This window comes from Elephas maximus, chromosome 3 (genome assembly GCF_024166365.1).
Source record: "Elephas maximus indicus isolate mEleMax1 chromosome 3, mEleMax1 primary haplotype, whole genome shotgun sequence".
Lineage (NCBI taxonomy): Eukaryota > Metazoa > Chordata > Mammalia > Proboscidea > Elephantidae > Elephas > Elephas maximus.
In genome coordinates this window covers 18,536,068-18,554,387 of record NC_064821.1, presented here as the reverse complement: position 1 = coordinate 18,554,387, position 18,320 = coordinate 18,536,068, and the positions used below count along the sequence as shown (strand labels likewise).

General features: G+C 40.5%; 1 protein-coding gene across 1 annotated transcript; it reads left to right on the top strand.

Moving 5' to 3' along the window:
- The first annotated feature begins 4,698 nt into the window (after positions 1-4,698).
- Positions 4,699-5,637, top strand: LOC126070969 (olfactory receptor 7D4-like). Its single transcript, XM_049875285.1, has one exon. It carries the CDS (start codon positions 4,699-4,701, stop codon positions 5,635-5,637), a length of 939 nt encoding a protein of 312 aa, XP_049731242.1.
- Positions 5,638-18,320: the final 12,683 nt, after the last annotated feature.

Below are 18,320 nucleotides of genomic sequence, written 5' to 3'. Positions count from 1 at the left end.
GTTGGTGAGGATGTGTAGATATTTCTGGTGGCAATATAAAATGGAAGAAGAACTCTCTTTATGAGTTGGGGCCAGAGTTGAGGAAATCTGAAGTACAAATTCCCCAAGTGGGTCACTGGGAGCGATGTCATGTTGGGCCATTTATACTTCCACCCTTTGATCTCTGGACCCATGTCTTCTGCACTTTGGGGATATAGAACACTATGATTGTCATTATTTTACAGTATCGACGGCACTGGGTTTGGGTTATGCTAAATCAAATCCAAACTCGTTGACATCAAATGGATTCCAACTGATAGTGACCCTCTAGGTCAGAATAGAACTGCCCCATAGGGTGTCCAAGGCTGTAATCTTTACAGAAGCAGACTGTCATATTTTTCTTCTGCAGAGCAGCTGATGGGTTCGAATCACCAAAGTTTTGGTTAGCAGTTGATGCCTAACTGCTGTACCACCAGGGCTTCTTCAGTGTATACAACATCTTGAAAATTATGTAGTCATAACTGCCTATGTATTGAAATATTGCACTATATATGATCATCTTTAAAATTAAACACTTTCCCATACTATTACTTTTTTTTTTTTAATTCTCCCATACTCCAAATTCACTTTAGGCTATGTTTTATCTCTCTCCTTCCCTTTCCTGACAAACTTTTACAAAATAGGTCTATACCTGCCACCTACATTTCTTCAATTCTCAATCACTCTTCAACCAGCCCACCTGAATTATTTCTCACCCTGCCACTTTATTTACAGAGCCAGGAAATAAATGGAGCCCTCTCTAAGATGAACAAAGTTTTCATGTTACTAAGTGCATGTCAGGGGATATTTTTCAGCCCTTCTTTTATTAGTTCTTTAATAGCATTAAAAGTATCAACCAGCTTACTTTTCTTCAAATGGAACCTGCTTGCCTACATAACATTGAGTACACCAAGTGTCCCATAAAATCACCAAATATTCTTTAAGGCAAGCACTTCCCAAGGTGGGATTTCACTCTAAGAAAGATGGTTCCTAGGTTTGGGTCCTTGTAGCAATTAACTTTCCTTAAGAGACAGCTTGTTACTTTAAAATGAAACTAAAGACAGAAGAATTTCTCCTTGGAGGAAATAAATCCATCTCACAGACCCCTCCCCTCCGGCCCCCACAACCCTTCATTGTGTCTACAAAGAGACAAAATTGGCAGAAAATTTTTTGTTTTATCTTTTTTGAGATTGGATGTTAGCCCAAAGGTTGCATCCACCAGCTGCTCCTGGAAACCCTCTGAGGCAATACCATTCTGTCCTATAAGTTCGCTAAGAGTCTGAATCGACTTGAAGGCAATTTTTTTGTACTCATGGAAGGTGAATTGTTTAGAGAGTGAAAGGATAATAGAACAATTTATTCAATGAAGAGCTCTGAGATCCAACCCAGGAGACTCAGGAAACTTTAAACATGTCCTCATTGCCCCTCATCCTGTAAATATTTGATCCCGGCCTTGGTGAAAACCAAATTGGGGTTCTCAGAGTCAGACCACAGAGAAGAGAAACTGCTTCAGTGACACCATCAGAAAGAGTTAGTGTGTCCCCTTCAGGGCTGGTGGAGTAAAAAGAAAAAGAGGAATAAAAGCATGTACTGGGCCTCATCTCTCTGGTAAGGATACTGAAATCTTCAATACTTGCTTAGGAATGTGAACTCCCTGTACTTTGAACACACTTAAATTTCCACTGCGGCCAGTCTTTTCCAGCTCTCATGTTTCTTCTTTGTCTTTCTGGAACCTAGACCCTCTCTCCAAGAAGAGTTGGAAATGGCCATTTCTTGAATGTATAATTTTCCGGAGAATCTCTAACTCAACCAGCTATGACACTTTACCTTATTTCCCTCCTCAAACATGACTTCGCTCTCTTCTATAAATTATAGATTAGTGTTAGATTTCCTCCATCCAGTAATGTATCCATTACCTACTCAAAGAAAATATATTATAAGGGAGGTATTGTCTATTTTGTTCCTACTATGTTTGGGTTTTTCTATATATTCCCTAACTATTTTTGCTTACATGAAAAATTACTGGTTTCTAAATATTTCTTTAATACCCTGCCAACTTACTGATAGCACTTAAAAGTTGTATTTGTATGCTATTTCTTCTTAGTGTCCTCAGTATTGTCTATACATACTATAATTACTTTTGAGGTTTAGTACTCAGACCCATTTCATTTTGTCATTTTAAATGATGCAGGAGAATGACTAAAGTGGGATTGATTGCCTTGGTTTATTCATGAATTTATCACAAATATTTTAGTGTTTTAATGTAGATTATACTGTTCACTGTGGTTTTAAAACAGCCATTCTATATATTAAGGCAATGGTAGGAAAACAAAGTCACAATCTGTGACACACAAGTAAATATAAAATTACCCACGTAAGAGTCACATCAGGGAATAGTACTGAATGCTCTATTTGTGGGCCTCACAAGCTCTGTCCTTCCTACCCTTCATCCTCAGCTCTCTATCTCACTGATCTCTTAAATTCCTTCCAAGGTCACCGCCCCACAGGGAATTAAGCTTTCTGTTATCTCAACCCACTGGTGTCGAGTCCATTCCAACTCATAGCAACCCTACAGGACAGAGTAGAACTGCCCGATAGAGTTTCCAAGGAGCACCTGGCAGATTCGAACTGCCGAGCTCTTGGTTAGCAGCTGTAGCACTTAACCACTATGCTATGAGTTGGAATCGACTCGATGGCAGTGGGTTTGATTTTGGGGTGGGTTATCTCAACCTATTGTGCTTGTCCTTTCCTTGCTTCCTCTGAATGACAATTATCTACTCTTCTTCTGTCAGCCAAATAATCCTATTTCAGAGAAGCCTTTCCTTCTCATCTGCCCAGACTAAATTACATGTCCTCAGTGATTTTATTCTCTTTTTAATTAACTTCCATTCTTTATGCATGAATAATACTATTTTTCTTTTTTGGAAAATGTAAACATTTATTTTCAAATCTTAAGTTTGACTTTTAGTTTTCTTCGGTATAATTTGCTCTATAGAAGTTTTTAATATTTTAATCTAATCTATCCATTGTACACTTTGTAATAAATTACACTGATTTTAGTACAACACATCCTCTTTCAAGAGCAAGTACACATGAGCACACACATGCTCTGTATTTGATTTTAATGGTTGTGTGCTGTTATTCCCTTCTCTTACTTATAGAGTCCACATGGCCTTTCCTTTTCTTTGAAGAATCCATCTGACCAGTGGTTTCTCCAATAGGGAGCCATAGGTATCTTTACTAATTGGAAGAGCTGCATGGAGTCCAAAAGAGGTAACAGACTTGTTGTGTTTATAATGACCACAATTCCATCCTTGCTTAATGGCTGCCCTAGTTTAAAGGGGATATTGGTAAGTGATAGACATGCAAGACAGATTTATCTTGATGCTAAAAACAGAAAATCACAATTATCAAGTGCCTACTCTGTATCACAGGCACCACTCTAGAAAAATGACATTTATCATCTCATTTAATTCACTCAACAATCTCATTATGTAGGGAATATTTACTACTGTCATCAGAGAAGGGAGTATTTCCAGCTGAGTGATTAAGTAACTTTCTCATGGTCACATAGGTAGTAAGTTGGTAGAGCCAAAATTCTATTTCAGGAGGTATGATTCAAACACTCATTTTTGAAATCACAGCTTTATACTGTAGCTTGAGAGAATTATATATCTAAAATAATTGTCATAAAAGGAACCCCAAACCCAAAAACCCATTGCTGTCGAGTCGATTCTGACTCATAGAGACCTAGAGTAGAACTGCCCTATAAAGTTTCCAAGGAGCGCCTGGTAGATTCAAACTGTCGGGCTTTTGGTTGACAGTCATAGCTGTTAGCCACTATGACACCAAGGTTTCCCATAAAAGGAATGGATTAATAATAATAATAATAGTTATTATTAATTGGGAGTCCTGTTATCACAGTGGTTAAGTGCTAAGCCGCTAATTCAAAGTTAGGCAGTTGGAACCCACCAGCCACTCTGTGGGAGGAAGATGTGGCAGCCTCCGTCCCTAAAGATAAGAGCCTTGGAAACCCTATGGGGAAGTTGTACTCTGTCATATTGGGTTGATTTGTGTTGGAATTGACTTTACGGCAATGCTTTTTTTTTTTTTAATTTGATATTATTAATTGAGATCCTCCTATTCACAAAACCATTCATTTCTAAACCTCACAGAGAAGGTAATAGTATTAACTAGATTTTTATAAAAGAAAAAATAAGACATGAAGAGTTAACTATCAAATCAGTAGGATGTAACAGGTCACATTTAAGATATGGATTTCAACTCAGATGACCTTTATTCACTGACATAGAGCTACCAGAATGAAGGAGGTATGGGGATTGTCATGGAAAAGTACACACTTGAGAGTCACATAAAGTGTTTTCAATTAGCTTGGAAGAGTCATGTGAAAGAAGAAATTGGTTTATGTATATAGATACAGGTAGGAAAATCAGAACCAGTGAACAGAAGCCAAAAAGAGAGAGATTTTTGCTAAAGTGTCCAAATAATTATACACATTTAAAATAGAAAAGTGCTACCTGTGACTGAGAGAGTCACTATCATTGGAAGGACTCAATAACACAATATAGCTGGTATTGTAAAGGTGATGACTAGCTGAGATGCTAGTTGACTGTTCACTGAATGTTGCTTTTTACCTTCTGCAGCCTACACACTACCTACATGGAAGCAGAAAACCAAACAAAATTTTCAGAATTCTTCTTGCTGGGCCTTTCAGAGGATTCTGAACTTCAGCCTCTCTTCTTTGGACTCTTCCTGTCCATGTACCTGGTCACTGTCCTTGGGAACCTGTTCATCATTCTGGCCGTCAGCTCTGACCCCCACCTCCACACCCCCATGTACTTCTTCCTGTCCAACCTGTCCTTTGTCGACATCTGTTTCATCACCACCACAGTCCCAAAGATGTTGGTAAACATTCAGACACAGAGTAAAGTAATTTCCTATATAGGATGCCTCACTCAGGTGTATTTCTTCATGATATTTGCTGGACTGGACAATTTTATCCTATCCTTGATGGCTTATGACCGGTTCGTGGCCATCTGTCACCCTCTGCACTATACAGTCATCATGAAGCCCTGGCTCTGTGTCTTGTTGGTTTTGATGTCTTGGGTCATCATTTTCTGGGCCTCTCTGCTTCATATTCTACTGATAACACGGTTGAACTTCTGTATAGGCACTGAAATCCCTCATTTCTTCTGTGAACTGGCTCAGATTATCAAATTGGCCTGCTCAGATACACTCATCAATAACATCTGTTTGTGTGTGTTGACTGTTCTGCTAGTTGTGTTTCCCCTCTCAGGGACCCTCTTCTCTTATTCTCAGATTGTCTCCAATTTGATGAGGATATCCTCTGTTGGGGCCAGGTATAAGGCATTTTCCACTTGTGGGTCTCACCTCTCTGTGGTCTCCTTGTTCTATGGAACAGGCCTTGGGGTCTTCCTCAGTTCTACTGTGATCCATGCTTCCCAGAGAATCTCTATTGCCTCAGTGATGTACACTGTGGTCACACCCATGCTGAATCCCTTCATATACAGCCTAAGGAATAAGGATATGAAGGGATTCCTGAGAAGGCTTCTTTGTAGGGCAGCCTCTTGTGCATGATGATAGCCACTGGCCTCAGGGCTAAATGGACTTTATGGTCCCCAAACCAAATGTCATGAATTTAAATATCCTGATTCTTTTTTCTTCCTCAAAAGACATGCATCATTTCTTCCAATCCCAAAGCAACTATGATTTGCTTTCTATTTGTTATTTTACCATTTTTCCTCAACTCTTTCCTAAGTAAATCCTTTTGACTCTTTTTTCCTATATGCTGTCCATAAAGTTCTTTCTTTAGCCAGCTTTCCTAGAACCATTCCTGAAAATTCCAGACTTAGATTTGCTGCATTAATCTTGTTCAGTGTAGGTGTGGTTTCCCCAAAGGTTAATCTCTCAAACATGGATGCTTTTCATCTTCATTTGGTTATGTGTATGTTTTTCTGTGAAAGAAATAAAATTAAAATCATACAACAGGCATAACCAACTGCTTGTGACATCTGGACTGTGCTTATTGCTTTACATGTATGATTTTATCTTGCCATGAAAATATTTCTTTGAGGTATATTTTCATTCACCCCATTTTTCAGAGGACGAGTCTGAGATTGAGATGAGTTCAACCTGGCAAACCATCACTGAGTTAATACTCCTAACTTTGCTATCCTACTTTGTATAAGAACAATGATGTGGTTTTCAAGTTCAAGGGTGGGAATTTAGGTTTGATAGATTTTTTTTCAGATGATTCATAGTAATTATTGCCTTTGATAACATGAGATTTTGATTCACTGTTTGTGGCCCTTGCTTCTTTTCTTCCTTTGTTTTCTCTTTCTTTCTTCTTCTTTACTTTCTCCCTTTCCTCATTTTATTCTACTTTTATATCTCATTGCAGTTTTAAGGTATATTCAGCAAGACCCTAAAAGATGTAGTAAGCAATACAATGAAATGAGTTGTTCCCTCACATGGTTTATTTTCCGGAACTCTCTGGAGGTGTCATCAGGAATGGTAGTTACACACTTGTGGAGTACATTCAGAGCTTCATTTTTTGAGATTATTGGTAGAATTGAGTCTGTCCCATGAACTGTGGAGTAGTAGATGATGTCAATCAATGCCCCACCTACATTCCCTGGGATCATCTCACCATCTTTATTGCACACCAGTCTGACTGCCAAAGGACAGCACCAGCTGGAACCTACTTTGTCAGATGCATGGTGGCAGAAATGACCTAGAATTATGTATCTCCAGGGGAAGCCTTCATTGAGAGGTGTGGGATACAGCGGTTTACTTGGGGGTAATTCCAAGATGTCTGTTTTGTACATTTTCCAAAAAATTTTCCAGGATGAAAACTCATTCACTGTGGTAGCTGACTTAATGCAAGCTTTGTTGAATGTATTTTCTTCCCTTTTGCACTTCTCCTCTCTCTCATCCATGTTCCTTGCTCCTTCAAGTAAATTGCTTGCACTTGAATCCTCATCTCAGTGTCATCTTCTGTGGGAATCAAAACTAAGAGAGTTGATAAATAAGGGGTATTAAGGGAGCCATGAAAATAACTGGAGACTTTAGGGCCAAAACAAAACTCAGAAGACACACACACACAAAAAATAGTGCTATCGAGTCTTTTCCGACTCATAGCGACCCTATGCAATGCCCCATAGGGTTTCCGAGGAGCGCCTGGCAGACTTGAACGGCCGACCATTTGCTTAGCAGCCATAGCACTTAGCCTACGCCACCAGAAGATACAACTTACTGAAAAATCATAATTCATTAGTGAGAAAAGACTCGTTCAATATGGCTTCAATTTACTTTGATCCATGAAGGTTAATCAAATGTGTATTTATTATCTGCTATTTTTTTTATGTACCAAGTGAGGAGGAGACCACAGAGGTATAAAAAAAAAAAAAGATTTCAATTCTGAGTAATAAGAATAATCATATCGATGTGTACTAGAAGCTGTTGTAAACAAAAGTAAATATTTTCAACTTACCGTGAATAAATATATGGAAATGTTCCTGAAAAATTATTTTTAACAGCTTTATTGATGTATGAAATCAACGCATTGTTGTAATCCAATGGTTTAAGTAAATTTACTGAATTGTACCATCGTCACCCCAATCCAGTTTTAGAGGGTCTTGTACTACAAAGACAGAGATATTTGGTCAGAGGAAGCTTAGATTGTGTTGAATATGTGGCATCCCCAATGACATAGGAGTCAGGCAGTGCCCCAGGTCCATAAATATTTTATAAAGCAATATTGTATATTGCTTTTCTAGTCTCCTCCATAATGACCTCCTTTCCATAACTGTACAGGAAACAAGTAGGTAAAGAGAGCACCCTGCTGCTCTCTGTTCTATTATACTGAGTGATTTATTAGAATGGCCCCAGGAGTTCTGAACTTATTTGGTAAGACTTGTTACCTAAAACGTACTTATCATCGGGATGACATCTAATAGTATTTGGAAAAAATTAGTGTATTTGTAAACATTTAATTAGAGTAGGGAGAATATCTGTCCTATTTGATTTATTTTCAAACTCTTTCAATCTTAGGCTTCCAGATTTACTGATACATTCATTTTTTAGAAGGAATGTTTGTTGAGAACCTCCTATGTTTAAAGTGCTGGGGACAAAGTAGTGAAGAAAAAATACTTCCTGTCCTTATATAGTTTACATTCCAGTGGGGAGGAAATAAAACAAACAAGAGAACCAATAAAAACATTTGAATTGTGGAAAGTGATATAAAAAAAAAAAAGGAAGAAGCACTGAATAAATGGAGAGAGACTGCAAGATTTATTTTAGATAATATTTTCAATACCATGATAAAATAATAGAAAATGGCTGGGATGTTTTAGATAATATTTTTAATATTATTCCTCAACAGTCTAGACCAGGGTTTCTCAACCTCAGCACTACTGACATCTTGGGCTGAATAATTTGTCAGTGAGTTTCTTAGGCCAGGTTCTCTAGAGAAGGAAAACCAAGACAAAGTATAAATACATACACAGAGAGAGATTTATGTCAAGGAAATGACTCACAAGGTTTTAGAGGGTGTAATGTTCCATGTGAATGGGTAGGGATAGAGGTTTCGCCTGACTCATTTAGCTGCAGGGACTGGTGAACCCAAGATCAGTAGGATGGACAGCAGGGCTGTTGCTCACAGGCTGCAAAGTTTGATGAATTCCAAGATCGACAGGCAAGATTGCAGGTAAGCTGCTAACTCAAGTCCCAAGAACTGGAGGTCAGATGAATAAGAGCTAGGTGCAGGATCCAGAACAAGTGAAAACCCCTGCAGGCTTCCAGAATGTCTGCCCACATTCCATACAGGCCACATGGCCAAGGAAACTCCCCTTCAACTGATTGGCTACTCACAGCAAATCCCATCATGGGGGTGATCACATAGCAAATCTCAGTAGGGAAGTGATGACAACATTGAATGACTGCTGAAACACTGAGAATCATGGCCTACCCAAGTTGAAGCACAATGTTAGCCATCACAGTGCACCCCTTCTCAACTTGGCACCTGTACACATCTCCTTAAACCATACATAATCTCTGAATAAAGAAAATTATAACATGAAACTTATGCTTAACATGATACACATGATATAATGAACACACATAAATACAACCAAAAAAGCACTACACCTGTTTACATCTTATATTTTATAAGAAAACAAAAATATCTGATGCACACATAAAAAACAGAAATACTCATAACAGTTATGGTCATCATTTCTGCAACTGATCACATGGCCATAACTGGTATTTTGAACTACCATGTTCTACCGCCCATTCCGTATTCCCTTTGCCCTCAGCAAGCACCTCAGCTAGTCATGGTTCTTTGCCTGGTGGGGTGACCCAAACCTTCATTCCTGAAGAGCCTTGGTCATTAGTAATCATGTCAGAACTGGATTGCTGTAGTTTTCCAAATAGGGCATGGTAGTACCCTGTTCTTAAAACTACTAAGTGCTGTAGTTTTAAAAACAGGGCATGGTCATCCTAACAAATGTCCTAAGGGATCGCCTGCATTCCAGACATACTTTTTGTCTTAGTCATCCAGTGCTGCTATAACAGAAATACCACAAGTGGATGACTTTAACTAAGAGTAATTTATTTCCTCACAGTAAAGTAGGCTAAAAGTCTAAATTCAGGGCATCAGCTCCAGGGGAAGGTTTTCTCTCTCTGTCAGCTCTGCAAGGTCTTTGCCCTCAATCTTCCCCTGGTCGAAGAGCTTCTCAGGCTCAAGAACCCTGGGTCCAAAGATGCACTCTGCTCCTGGTGCTGCTTTCTTGGTGGTATGAGGTCACCCACTCTCCGTTTGCTTCTATTTCCTTTTATCTCTTAAAAAAGTGGTGCAGGCCACAACCCAGGGAAACTCCCTTTACTTTGGTTCAGGGAGGTGACCTGATTAAGGGTGGTATTACAATCCTACCCTAATCCTATTGACATAAAACTACAATCACAAAATGGAGGATGACCACATAATACTGGGAATCGTGGCCTAACCAAGTTAACACACACATTTCTGGGGGGACATTATTCAATCCATGATACTCTTATTGTAAGGGGGAGGGGGAGAGCTTTCACTCAGGAAGAGGAAGGGGCAGGGGGTCGTGACAATCTTCAATGAGACAATCCCTACAAAGAAAGAGACAGGGGTGCTCACAATCCTCAATAAGACAGTCCCTACAAAGGAAGAGACAGGGGTGGTGACATTCCTCAGTAAGATGGCCGTTACACAGTTAAACTTCAAACCAAGGAAATGATCTTTACAGGGGTCTTTGATTTGATAAAGTCCTTAACTTGATCAAGTCCATAACTTGATAAGATCCCTAACTTGGTAATTAAACCTTAAGCCAAAGAGATAGCCTTCATAGGGGGTCCTGTCCTGGCTTTTAAATGTTAACAGAGACAGATACGAGACAAGAAGGATATAAAAGCCTAAGAAAAGGACTATCAGGTAACTCAGATTCTTTCTCTACCTGAGTAGCCCACTTGAAGCTTCCTAGTCAAGTGTACTTTTACTACTAACCCTCTGCTTGCTAATAAACCTCTGTTTACTTGCCACTATTTGTCTCAGTGTTTGAATTCTTTCCTACACCAAAGACGAGAACCAAGGCCATTCTCCGGTAACATTATTACCTCCCTTATGTAATATCAACCTGATTTCCTCTTCATAATCAGGACCAATCACAATAGCCAGTATGGTAACTCCCTTCTTTGCCTGTTGATCCAGAGGAATAAGGAGCCCAAAGTAGACAGATGGCATTCTTAGTTTCCAGCTCAATGGAATCAGTGATGTGTCTCCAGGTGGGAGAATTCCTCCCTTTGGAACTAAGACCTCTAGACCTGCAGAGCATAAGGTCTCAGGGACAGGAAGCAAAAATCTTGTGAGTAGGTCACTAGGGGTAATAGTGAGTGGTGCCACTCCTATTTCCACACGTTAATTCCTGGACCCGTGAATACAGGTCATGGGAGATACAGCACCACATATTGGATCCTGGTTTAGAGCAATACAGCCTCCTGGAGAACATTGCCCCATCCCTGTAATGTATTGACACCTAGCTGGTGGTGTAACTGTGTCTTTAGGAGGCCATTCCATCATTCTATCAAGCCAGCTGCTTCAGAATGATGGCAAACATGGTAAGACCAGTCAATTCCATGAGTATGGGCCAACTGCTGCACTTCATTTGCTGTGAAGGGAGTCCCTTGATCAGAGGCAATGCTGTGCAGGATACCATGACGGTCGATAAGGTATTCTTTAAGTCCACAGATAATAGTTTTGGCAGAAGCACTGAATGCAGGGAAGGCAAACCCATGTCCCGAGTAAGTGTCTATCCCGTTAAGAACAAAACACTGCCCTTTCCATGATGGAAGTACTCCAGTGTAATTAAATTGCCACCAGGTTGCTGGCTGATCGCCTTGGGATGGTGCCATATCAGGGACTCAGTGTTGGTATCTGCTGCTGGTAGATTGTGTGCTTAGCAGTGGCTCTAGCCAAGTCCGCCTTGGTGAGTGGAAGTCCATGCTGCTGGACCCATGCATAACCTCCATCCTTGCCACCATGACCACTTTGTTCTTGAGCCACTTGAGCAATGACAGGAGTAGCTGGGGAAACAGAATGACTAGTTCCCACAGAATGAGTCATCCTAATCACTTGATTGTTAAAATCTTCCTCTGCTGAGCTCACCCTTTGTGACACATGAGACACAAATATCTTTACTTCTTTGGCCCATTCAGAGAGATCTATCCACATACCTCTTCCCCATAAAAGCTTGTGTCCAATTTTCCAATCATGTTTCTTTCAAGCTCCTGACCATCCAACCAAACCATTGACCACAGCCTGTTGTAGAGCCTTCTTTTGTTCTGGGTACCACTAAAAACTAGCAGCTCTTCAAGTCACTTATAAATAGGCTGGAGTAACATATCCAAATGAGGAATATGCTACTCCAAAATTCAAAGAGGCCCACTAGGTGTTGTGCCTTCTTTTTAGTTTTGGGAGAAGCCACATGCAATAACTTATCCTTCACTTTCGAAGGAATGTCTTGATATTCCCCACACCACTGGACCCCTAGTAATTTCACTGAGGTGGAAGGTGCCTGAATTTTTGTGGGATTAATTTCCCACATTGTTGCACACAAATGTTTTATCAGTAAGTCCAGAGTCATTGACACGTCTTCCTTACCGAGTCCAATCAGCATAATACCATCAATGTAATGGACCAGTGTGAAGTCTTGTGGAAGGGAAAGTTGATCAAAGTCCCTGTGGACTAAATTATGAAGTAGGGCTGGAGACTTGATGTAGCTGTGAGGTAGGCAACTGAATATGTATTGCTGGCCTTGCCAGCTAAAGGCAAACTGCTTCTGATGGTCCTTAAAAACAGGTATGGAGAAAAATTCACTAGCCAGATCAATAGCTACACACCAGGTACCAGGAGATGTATTAATTTGCTCAAGCAATGAAACTATGTTGGAACTGCAGCTGAAATTGGAGCCATCACCTGGCTAAGTTTTTGATAATCCACTGTCATTCTCCAAGATCCATCTTTTTTTTTTTTTCCCACAGACCAAATAGGGGAGTTGAGTGAGGATATGGTGGGAATCAACAACCCCGCATCCTTCAAGTCCTTAATGGTGGCAGTAATCTCTGCAATTCCTCCTGGAACGTGATATTGCTTTTGGTTTACTATTTTCCTAGGTAGCAGCAGTTTTAACGGCTTCCACTTGGCTTTTCCTACCATAATAGCCCTTACTCCATCTGTCAGGAATCCAACATGGTGGTTAAGCTAATTGCTGAGTGTATCTATTCCAATTATATATTCTGGAACTGGGGAAATCACTACAGGATGGGTTCAGGGACCCATTAGACCTACTGTGAGATGGACGTGAGCTAAGACTCCATTAATAACCTGACCCCCATATGCCCCCACTCTGACTGATGGGCCATAGTGACATTTTGAATATCCGGGAATTATTGTCAATTCATAGCCAGTATTCAGTAATCTCTGAAAAGTCTGATTATTTCCTTTTCCCCAATCGATAGTCATTCTCATAAAAGGCCATAGATCCCTTTGGTAAAGGTTGGGAGAAACATTAACAGTACAAGTTTTTGACTGCATATTGGAGCCCTTCCTCAGCGGGACCCGGCCTCCCCTTCGATCAAGGGGTTGTGGGTCTGTAAACTCAAGTCTGGGAATTGATTGAGAAGTCATGACTTTCTATTCTGGTGATTTGAGTTAGAATGCTGTTCACTTGACCTAGAATTCATCCACTGGTACAGATCAAATATTTAGTAGATTTCATATTTACCTCACTCCTAGGAACACAATGACTAAGTAGCCAGCAGCATAAGTCCCTACAAGTCAGACCATCCTTATTACAGCTTCAACACTGTTTTCCGTTATAGTAACTATGCCTACCTTTTCTTTGTTGATTGACTGCCGCCACTTGGCCCCTACCACCACTCATATCTGACTTACATAAAATAACAATCACTGCAGTCTTCAAGGATGTTGGGGTTGCCTTCACAAATTTGTTTCTCACAGTTGTGGTATGAGGTGTGTCTTCTGGGCACTGTATGTGTGGGTCTGTGGATCTAACTGATAAATCCACTCTTGCAGGCTGATTTCCCTAAGCCTTTGGAAACCTTCTTTCTATGATTGTATGAAGGCAGTTCTGGTACTTCAGCCTGATTTAGTGTAGGCCACCATGTATCCATGCTTCAGCCATCCAACCAAATAAACTATTAGATCCTTTCCTAACTTCTCAAGCTGAAACAATGAATGAAGAATCTGTGCTCAGTGAGTGCATATCAATAAAATCAGACTGATTCATCTTTATGTTCTTTGCACCATTATCCCACACCCTTAACAGCCATTCCCACACATATTCCCCATGTTTCAGTTTGCACATATTAGAAAAGTCAAGCAGTTCTTCTGGAGTGTCACAAACTTCCTCCTGGGTCATACGTTGCACTTCACCTTTTGGAGTTCGCTGGGACTTTAGTCTAGTTGTAGTTCTAGAAGCCAAAATTGGTGGAGAAATGTTTGAGAACATTCAACATTGTCTTGTAAAGCTTCTGCCTTAGGCAATGGCCCAGGCAATGACTCAGACAAAGGCGCTTTAGATGCAGCTAGGTTAATCTCATTAGATGGGAGTAGAGGGACTAGTGGTTTTGTTGGAAGGAATGGTTCAGCAGAATTTAGGGGCTCAGTGTCTCTAGCTTCCTGATTATCTGTCCATATGTCCCCATTCCAGAGATCAGGATCCAATTTCTTCCCAATCAATGCCATCGCTTTAACTTCAGGCACCTCTTAAGGTTGGCAGTTGTTTTGGCATTGTAATTCAGCCACTCTTACAATATGACTCTGCATCTGGTTTTTGGTAATATCAGCTGTGTTACTACAAGAAATAAGACTTTCTTTCAAGGGACAAGTGGAAATTTTGAGGTTGTTTATAAAGCACTTGAGCTTTGACTCTGAAGCCCTGAGCTCATTTCTTTCTTTCACCAGTTTGTCTAGCAAAAGTAGAACCAAACAACCAGCTTCCTTATGCTTCTCATTATGAAAAAATTGTAGAAACATATCATTCATGCAATCATCCAGAGCCTCGCCATTCACCAATACCTGATCCATTGTTGGTGATATTTTACATATTTGAATTGCTACCTCTTGCCATGAATTAGCAGTGCTCTCTTTACTACTGGAAGTGGAGTCATCAACATCGCTAAGAGTAACCAGACTTGAGAACAAATTTAGAAAATTCATCCTTGCAATTGTGTTTCTCTAGAACCACTCTCAGTACCAAATATTTTAGGCAGGGTTCTGTAGAGAAGCGAAACCAATAAAGTGTATAAATATATAGAGAGAAAAAAAAAGAGAGATTTATATCAAGGAAATGGCTAACGAGGTTGTAGACGCTGTAGCCTGCCAAGTCCACGGGTCAGGATAGAGGCTTCTCCTGATTCAGGTAGCTGCAGGGGCTGGCAAAACCAAGATTGACAGGTTGGAGAGCAGGGATGTTGCTCACAGGCTCTGAAAATCTATGAGTCTCAAAATCAGCAGGCAAGACCACAGGTAAGCTGCTAGCTCAAGTTCCAAGAACTGAAGTTCAGGCGAACAGATGCCAGGTGCAGGATCCAGAATGAGTAGAAGTCCCCGAACCCTGCCAGAATGTCAGCCCACACACCATGCAGGCCACATGCCCAAGAAAACTCCCCTTCAACTGATTGGCTACTCACAGCAGATCCCATCATTGCGGTGATCACATATGAAATCTCAACAGGGAAGTGACCACAACATCACAGGACTGCCAAAACACTGAGTATCATGGCCCAGCCCAGGTGACACACAATCTTAACCATCACAGTGGGGACCTGTCCTGTGCACATGTTTAAGAGCATCCCTGACCTCTACCCATTACATTCCAGCACTCTACGTCTCAACTGTGAGAACTCTAAATGCATTCAGACATTACCAATTGTCCCCTGGGGGTAAAATAGCCCCAGTTGAGAACAATTGCTCTAGATGGTGCAGAAGTTGATGCCCTTAACATTACAGGAGAGAGGAAAAACAGGAAATGCAACATTTAAGGGAGAATAAAACATCAGTTTATTATGGCAAGAATTGAGTTAGAGGAGATTACTGAACACTTCATTGGTGCTATTACCTCAGAGGTGAACTACATTGGGTTGGCCTTCATCAGTCTGCTCTTGTGACAGTGTTGTTGTTGTTGTTGTTGTTAGGTGCCATCGAGTCAGTTCCGACTCATAGCGACCCTATGCACAACGGAACGAAACACTGCCCGGTCCTGTAAAAAAAAAAGCCATCCTTAAAATCGTTGTTATGCTTCAGCTCATTGTTGCAGCCACTGTGCCAGTCCACCTCGTTGAGGTTCTTCCCCTTTTCCACCGACCCTGTACTCTGCCAAGCACGATGTCCTTCTCCAGGGACTGATCCATGTAAGACGCAGTCTCACTATCCTTGCCTCTAAGGAGCATTCTGGTTGTACTTCTTCTAAGACAGATTTGTTTGTTCTTTTAGCAGTCCATGGTATATTCAATGTTCTTCGCCAACACCACAATTCAAAGGCGTCAACTCTTCTTTGGTCTTCCTTATTCCCTGTCCAGCTTTCCCATGCATATGATGTGATTGAAAATACCATGGCTTGGATCAGGCACACCGTAGCCTTCAGGGTGACATCTTTGCTCTTCAACACTTTGAAGAGGTCCTTTGCAGCAGATTTTCCCAATGCAATGCGTCTTTTGATTTCTTGACTGCTGCTTCCATGGCTGTTGACTGTGGATCCAAGTAAAATGAAATCCTTGACAACTTCAACCTTTTCTCCGTTTATCATGATGTTACTCATTGGTCCAGTTGTGAGGATTTTTGTTTTCTTTTTGTTGAGGTGTAATCCACACAGAAGGCTGTGGTCTTTGATCTTCATCAGTAAGTGCTTCAAATCCTCTTCACTTTCAGCAAGCAAAGTTGTGTCATCTGCATAACGCAGATTGTTAATGAGTCTTCCTCCAATCCTGATGGCACATTCTTCTTCATATAGTCCAGATTCGAGTATTATTTCTTCAGCATACAGATTAAATAGTTATGGTGAAAGAATACAACCCTGACGCACACCTTTCCTGACTTTAAACCAATCAGTATCCCCTTGTTCTGTCCGAACGAATGCCTCTTGATCTATGTACAGGTTCCTCATGAGCACAATTAAGTGCTCTGGAATTCCCGTTCTTTGCAGTGTTATCCATAGTTTGTTAAGATCCACACAGTCGAATGCCTTTGCATAATCAAATAAAAGACAGGTAAACATTCTTCTGGTATTCTCTGCTTTCAGCCAGGATCCATCTGACATTAGCAATGATATCCCTGGTTCCACATCCTCTTCTGAAACCAGCCTGAATTTCTGACAGTTCCCTGTCGATATACTGCTGCAGCCATTTTTGAGGGATCTTCAGCAAAATTTTGCTTACGTATGATATTAATGATATTGTTGTATAATTTCCACATTCGGTTGGATCACCTTTCTTGGGAATAGGCATAAATATGGATGTCTTCCAGTCAGTTGGGCAGGAACCTGTCTTCCATATTTCTTGGCATAGACCAGTGAGCACCTCCAGAGATGCATCTGTTTGTTGAAACATCTCAATTGATATTCCATCAATTCCTGGAGCCTTGTTTTTTGCCAGTGTCTTCAGAGCAGCTCGGATTTCTTCCTTCAGTACCATCGGTTCCTGATCATATGCCACCTCTTGAAATGGTTGAATATCGACTAGTTCTTTTCGGTATAATGACTCTGTGTATTCCTTCCATCTTCTTTTGATGTTTCCTGCATCATTTAACATTTTCCCCATAGAATCCTTCACTATTGCATCTTGAGGCTTGAATTTTTTTTTCAGTTCTTGCAGCTTGAGAAACACCGAGCATGTTCTTCCCTTTTGGTTTTCCATCTCCAGCTCATTGCACATGTCATTATAATACTTTACTTTGTCTTCTTAAGAGGCCCTTTGAAATCTTCAGTTTGTTTACTTTGTCAATTCTTCCTTTTGCTTTAGCTGCTCGACGCTCAAGAGCAAGTTTCAGAGTCTCCTCTGACATCCATCTTGTTCTTTTCTTTCTTTCCTCTCTTTTCAGTGACCTCTTGCTTTCTTCATGAATGATGTCCTTGATGTCATTCCACAACTCGTCTGGTCTTCGGTCACTAGTGTTCAGTGCGTCAAATCTATTCTTCAGATGGTCTCTAAATTCAGGTGGGATATATTCAAGGTCATATTTTGGCTTTTGTGGACTTGCTCTGATTTTCTTCAGTTTCAGCTTGAACTTGCATATGAACAATTGATGGTCTGTTCCACAGTTGGCCCCTGGCCTTGTTCTGACTGAAGATATTGAGCTTTTCTGTCATCTCTTTCCACAGATGTAGTCAATTTGATTTCTGTGTGTTCCACCTGGTGAGGTCCATGTGTATAGTCGCTGTTTATGTTGGTGAAAGAAGGTATTTGCAATGAAGAAGTTGTTGGTCTTGCAAAACTCTATCATTCGATCTCCGGCATTGTTTCTGTCACCAAGGGCATATTTTCCAACTACTGATCCTTCTTCTTTTTTTCTAACTTTCGCATTCCAATCGCCAGTAATTATCAATGCACCTTTATTGCATGTTCGATCAATTTCAGACTGCAGCAGCTGATAAAAATCTTCCATTTCTTCATCTTTGGCCCTAGTGGTTGGTGCATAAATTTGAATAATAGTTGTA

Bases quoted from the DNA above. Each gene is read 5' to 3' on its own strand.
- LOC126070969 (XM_049875285.1), top strand. From the start codon at position 4,699: ATGGAAGCAGAAAACCAAACAAAATTTTCAGAATTCTTCTTGCTGGGC.